The sequence below is a fragment of the Anoplopoma fimbria genome, chromosome 1 (assembly GCF_027596085.1).
Source record: "Anoplopoma fimbria isolate UVic2021 breed Golden Eagle Sablefish chromosome 1, Afim_UVic_2022, whole genome shotgun sequence".
Classification (NCBI taxonomy): Eukaryota; Metazoa; Chordata; class Actinopteri; order Perciformes; family Anoplopomatidae; genus Anoplopoma; species Anoplopoma fimbria.
The window spans coordinates 28,313,937-28,320,199 of record NC_072449.1 but is presented as its reverse complement, the minus strand read 5'-3'; the positions used below and the strand labels follow the sequence as shown (position 1 = coordinate 28,320,199).

At 35.7% G+C, this 6,263-nt stretch overlaps 1 protein-coding gene across 1 annotated transcript; it reads left to right on the top strand.

The window, feature by feature from the left end:
• The first annotated feature begins 861 nt into the window (after positions 1-861).
• blvrb (biliverdin reductase B) lies at positions 862-5,167 on the top strand. The gene is made up of 5 exons (XM_054598269.1): positions 862-1,040; positions 2,832-2,993; positions 3,929-4,018; positions 4,144-4,275; positions 4,667-5,167. Exons 1-5 carry the CDS (start codon positions 956-958, stop codon positions 4,816-4,818), a joined length of 621 nt encoding a protein of 206 aa, XP_054454244.1. The 5' UTR covers positions 862-955; the 3' UTR covers positions 4,819-5,167.
• The last annotated feature ends 1,096 nt before the right edge of the window (positions 5,168-6,263 follow it).

Below are 6,263 nucleotides of genomic sequence, written 5' to 3'. Positions count from 1 at the left end.
CCATCCAATGTGTTAAATATAAATGCAGGAATAGAACAAATCAGAACAAAATATTTATTTTTCTTGAATTGCACAGTTCCATTATTGAACATTTTTGAAAAGTATTTGAAATAAGCCGCACCTCTACCAGTTGTAGCATTAAATATATATAGATATACTATTTGGCGGCTGTGGCACATGAGGTAGAGCGCTTGTCCCGTAACCACAAGGTCGGTGGTTCAAACCCCTCTACAGTCAACATGCCGAGGTGTCCTTGAGCAAGACACCTAACCCCAAGTTGCTCCCCGGGCGCTTCATTGCAGCCCACTGCTCCTCCGGGATGGGTTAAATGCAGAGAAATAATTTCCCCATTGTGGGACTAATAAAGGATTGATTATTATTATTATTATTATAAAGCATCATCAAAAAGAGCACCTGAGATGCTTATGGACCCAAAATGTATTTTGCTTTGTTATTTTATTGATTTATAAAAGACCCTTTGTTCTATGTTCTGTGCACTATTATTTTAATCAGAGATTTGTCAGATTTTATTATTATTATTATTATTATTATTATTATTATTATTATTATTATTATTATTATTCTGAAAATTAACTTTTCTGCATAATGAGCACTTTTGCACTTTAAGTATATTTTGATGCCAATACTTTATTTTACACGATTTTGAATGCAGGACTTAAACTTGTGATAGAGTATTAAAGTATTAAAGTATTAAAGTGTTGTATGCTATACTGAGTTCTGAGCAGAACTATCAGAGCAGCGCGGCTCCTTTAAATCTCCGGGGAGGGGGAGGAGTCTGGGATGCGGAAGCGGAAGTGACTCTCTTCTGTCACATTATGGAGGCGTTTCTACACATGTCAAATGGGACTTTTTAAAGAGAAAGTTAAGTCCACTGCGGACTCATTTTAACCGAGTCAAGCTGTTGTTGTGTCGTGTAACCCGCTTGGTACACATTATGTCGGACTCCGTCAAAAACGTCGCGATATTTGGAGCCACGGGAATGACCGGACTGGCGACTCTACCACAGGCAGTGACTGCAGGTGAGGAGAGAAGAGAAGAGAAGAGAATAGAAGAGAATAAAATAGAATAGAATAGAATAAAATAAAATAGAATAGAATAAAATAAAATAGAATAAAATAGAATAGAATAGAATAGAATAAAATAAAATAATAAATAGAATAGAATAGAATAAAATAGAATAAAATAGAATAAAATAAAATAGAATAGAATAAAATAGAATAAAATAAAAGAATAGAATAAAATAGAATAAAATAAAATAGAATAAAATAAAAAATAGAATAGAATAAAATAGAATAGAATAGAATAATTAATAATAGAATAATAAAAATAAAATAGAATAGAATAGAATAGAATAAAATAAAATAGAATAAAATAGAATAGAATAGAATACATTACATGTAATAAAATAGAATAAAATAAAATAAAAAATAGAATAGAATAGAATAAAATAGAATAGAATAGAATAGAATAGAATAGAATAAAATAAAATAGAATAAAATAAAATAGAATAAAATAAAATAGAATAGAATAAATAGAATAAAATAGAATAGAAAATAAAATAAAATAAAATAAAATAAAATAGAATAGAATAGAATAGAATAGAATAAAATAGAATAGAATAAAAGAATAAAATAGAATAAATAGAATAAAATAGAATAAAATAGAATAGAATAAAAAAATAGAATAGAATAAAATAGAAATAGAATAAAATAAAATAAATAAATAAAATAAAATAAAATAGAATAGAATAGAATAGAATAGAATAAATAGAATAGAATAGAATAGAATAGAATAGAATAGAATAGAACAGAATAGAATAGAATAGAATAGAATAGATTACGTATCGGTGCCTTGTGCTGGTCAAACTGTTTACCAGGGACACAGCAAATCCTCGATTGGTCACAGTAGTAACCTTACACTGCCGTTACAATTGGAGTAATATTACATGGATCCATATTAAAGTATTTGGTCAGCAAATATGGTGATTTTTGATTTTGTCAAAATCCATCAACACTACTTAAGGAACACTTTTGAAGATAGCAGCAAATGCAATCTCATTTAATTTAATTAACACATTTCAGATTTGGAACTTTTTTCTTCATCTCATGTAAACTTTAATTTATTCTTTATTTATAAACGTCCGTCCGAGCTAGGATTAAACCCTCTGTAGTGCATGCAGACGGTGTGATACTGCCACATTATGTCACATGACTCATTTAATTGTCATTCCCTTTCTCCCTCCTGACCAGGGAGCAAAAAAACAAAAAAAACTGTCGAGTCATGTTAGACGTTGCACGGTCAGGTTATTGCTGAGTCACAGAGAGCTGATAGTGGAAGCTGTTCACTATCTCGTCTGTACAGAGAGGGTGGGATCATTGTCATTTAGTGGGTGAAGTTTTGTGAAAAGGAACTTTGTGAAAGGATTCTTTAATTCCATTTTGAAGTTTTGATCATGTCACCCTGCTGAATTTTAAACACTTGCGACAATCACTGCACAACATACAATGGCAGCTTCAGTGTGAGGGTTGCCAACCAGGTGAAATGGTCAGTTGTCATGTGTCACTGACCCCTAGCTGCTCCTTTATGGTGGTGATTCTCGTCGGCCCATTTCTCCTGACACTTTGTCATGAGCTCCTCCAAGATATAAAGGAGAAATCATATGAATTTAGGAAACATAACCACAGGAACCTTAAATGGCATCAGGCTGTATTGACATGATAGATGCAATAAAACTGTACTAAAAAAATATAAAAAATACAACTATTAGATGTTTAAAAAACATCACAGCGCTGACATTGTTCCTCCATCAGGATACAACGTGACGGTGCTGGTGCGGGACCCCGCCAAGCTGCCCGCCGACCACAAGGCCGCCAGAGTGGTGGTGGGAGATGTGCTCAACAAAGAGGACGTGAAGAAGACCATGGAGGGCCAGGATGCTGCTGTCATCATCCTGGGCACCAGGAACAACCTGAGTGAGTCTCCACAGTTTGATACCCCACCAAGTATAAAAAACAACTTACACTTTACTACAATAGGCATCACATTACAACATGATAAGAGAGGAGGGTCTTTTTTAAAATATGTTTTTTCATCCCAGAGGAAGGGACACGCTAATGCATTAATTTGAAGAACAATATAGTTTCTATACTTTGTATGCTTAATTGACTCTTTTTTTCTCAGTGGTTTTTGAATTTGCTGTCCTAAAGTTGCCGCAGTTCTTTACTTTTGTTTCTCGGGGCGCTTCTCACATGTTTACACCTCTGTCTTTGATTTGTGGAAGGTTTTTTATTCATTGTTAAAGCTCACGTTGATCCTTACACAACTGACCATGTTCACCTTACACAAGGAGGACTGTAGTTTTGAGTGGTGTAATAGGGAAAAATATTCACTAGAGGTCGCCCTTCGACTTTTACAGGACATAGGCTTATGTCATTGTATCAGTTTGACACAATATCTTACACAATGTTTATAAAAAAGGTGGACTTTATTAATTAAAAGTAGCAAAGCAATAATAGCAAATTCACAGTAAACATTCTGCATTCAACTTTCAATAACAGACCAATTCCATTCAGTTTTACATTATTGACAGTCTTGCTATCATATGAATGTAGATTCTGTTAATAAAGATTACATTATTGACGCATTAATTTGTAAGAAGTCTTTTAATGTTGGTCTTCTAAATGATCCATTTACTAAAAATGATCACACTTTAAGTTTTTAATTCTGAACTTCCATGTATGTACTTTACTGTGAGTTTATAGAATAGCTTTCTTACACACAGCGGAGCAAGTGTTGGGAATAAAGCAAGTTTCTCAAACTATACTCAAGTACAGTTTTTGAATATTTAGTGATTCTCCGCCTCGCTTTGATTCATGATCTGATCTGTGTTTTGATTTGTGCTCGCCAGGCCCGACCACCGTGATGTCCGAAGGCACCAGGAACATCATTGAAGCCATGAAGGCTCGTGGGATCTGCAAAGTGGTCGGCTGCATGTCGTGTACGATTCACTGTTTATTAAAAAATGAACTTGAAATATACAGGATTGAACTTCAGACGTGCAGTACAATTAAGACAATTAAGAGAAGTGTGTCTGTAATGGCGTCTTATCCTTATCCCTCCCAGCCTTTCTGCTGTGGGATCGCTCCAAAGTCCCGCCCCGTCTGGTCCCCGTGACAGAGGACCACGACAGGATGTACGCAATGCTGAAGTCATCGGGGCTGGACTACGTGGCCGTCATGCCTCCTCACATTGCTGGTCAGTAGGAAGTAGGAAATAGAAAGTAGAGCTTCATTCCAAACAAGAAGTGAAAGAGAGCTTTAAAACTCATGGCTGGCGTAAAAGTGTTGCAGTCAGCCAATCTGATTTGATTCATTTGGGAATAATGGATTGTTAGTTGCACTTTTTTATGATCTCCGCACAAAATGTTGTTATTAAACCATGTGAAGTTTTAATAATAATAAACATTTAAGACTTTGCATGAATTTGCTTTGAAGCAAATTCATGAAAAAGTCAAAGAATAACATCAAAAAGCATAATCAAACTGATTACCAGCCAATGAGGGCATCAAACGGCATAATTGTAGACTCTGCAACTGCAGACAAATATTTTTTTATATTAACTTTAATTTCTGTCTCCCTCCCTCCAGACGACCTCCCTCTGACTGAGAGCTACATGACGGCGGAGAACATGCTGAAAGGGAGAGCCATCTCTAAACACGACCTGGGACATTTCTTCGTAAAGTGTCTGTCCACCTCAGAGTGGGACAGCAAGACGGTCGGAGTGTGGGGAGCCTATTAATAATCCTGCTGCACCGTATAGACAGGGAAGGGGCTTTAGAGCTCTTCCCTGAGAGTAATATGTGTGCAGATTCAAATTACCAGCGTGTTGTGATAAACCAAAAATGCTTCCCTGTGTCCCTGTATTTTTATACTCATTTTATCATTTGCCACACCGAGTATACATTGCTACTTTGACTGAAGCCATTTACATTGCTTCACCGCTTTTTCTTGTCTTTTCATATTCCTATCATGGAACATTTGATCATGTGATGCCTCCTGTCGCTGCTCTGATGTACTGCGGGCCCCGTTTTTCATTTTTGTTTTAATAGCTGTTGAAAATAAAAGTTTTTATTGTGCAAAACGTTGTGCTGAAAGAGTAAAGTGTCATGTGTATGAGAGGAACCAATGGTGATGTAAACATGGTAGTAATAAATTGTTTACTAGTATTCTATCATCTACATCATTTGCATAACGCTTTGTGAAAACTACAAGAGGAAATGAGTAACAGAGTCGATCAGAATACTGTATGCCTCCTTGGATATCGTACTCAAAGTACTGTTGCTGTTTATGTTGGTTAAAAGATCACTACTTGTGTCTTAATCTAAAAGCAAAAAGTAGCTCCACCACAGGCAGATTGGATCACTGTGAAAAGGCCAAACAGACATCCTGACAGGAAGCACTGCACTCTAAAGGAGTTAGTGGAAATCTTAACTTCATCAGATGGAGCCAGAATAGCAAATGTTGCTGCCCCATGAGTCTCACCTTTTCCTTAAATTAGCAATTATTTAAAAAAAATCTCTCTGTGATGCAAGGTTATTCTACAATTAAAGAAAAGTACATAAATAACAAAACTCTATTACAGCAGTTATATTAATAGGAGTACCTTTAATTTGTTTCTGGCTAACAACAACGATAGAAGACTATTGGACACAGGTTTAGAAACCATGAGCAGTATAATACCTATTGATGGACCAGTTGTGTATCATTCAGCAGACCTTCCTGAGTTATTTATGTCCATAGATGAAAATCTATATATGGATAACTGTTTCTGCTGTTACAGTACAAACTGTACTTTTATCTAACTGGGTTGGATCAGGGTTACTAAATATGTCTTTGTTGGGGTTTGGTGTTCTTGTGTCTTTTGGCATAAATGGGATGATGAAAACTTGCACAACTATTGGTCTAGTTTCTCTCTAGTCTCTACAGTTCACCTCATGAGAGTCTGTCCTTTCAGAAGGACAGCCGGGCGGTCAGATGAATGGCATGCGTTACACATCATGTGTGGCTGTTGTGCAACTCCCTATGCATCAAGTGGGCCAAGGGCAGGTAGCATAATCCCGGAAATTTGCAATTTTGTCCTTCAAAATAAAACCAAGATTTTTTTTTTAAAGGATAGAGAACATGTCTGGCTGTATCTTATTATATGTTTCTACTACTTTACCATTGCTCAGTATATCCTTTAGA

What these genes read in the sequence shown, in the direction of transcription:
- blvrb (XM_054598269.1), top strand. Translation starts at nt 956, where the DNA reads ATGTCGGACTCCGTCAAAAACGTCGCGATATTTGGAGCCACGGGAATG. An exon ending in ACCACAGGCAGTGACTGCAG is followed by an intron (nt 1,041 to 2,831) that starts GTGAGGAGAGAA and finishes TTCCTCCATCAG; the next exon opens with GATACAACGTGACGGTGCTG. An exon ending in CATGCCTCCTCACATTGCTG is followed by an intron (nt 4,276 to 4,666) that starts GTCAGTAGGAAG and finishes CCCTCCCTCCAG; the next exon opens with ACGACCTCCCTCTGACTGAG.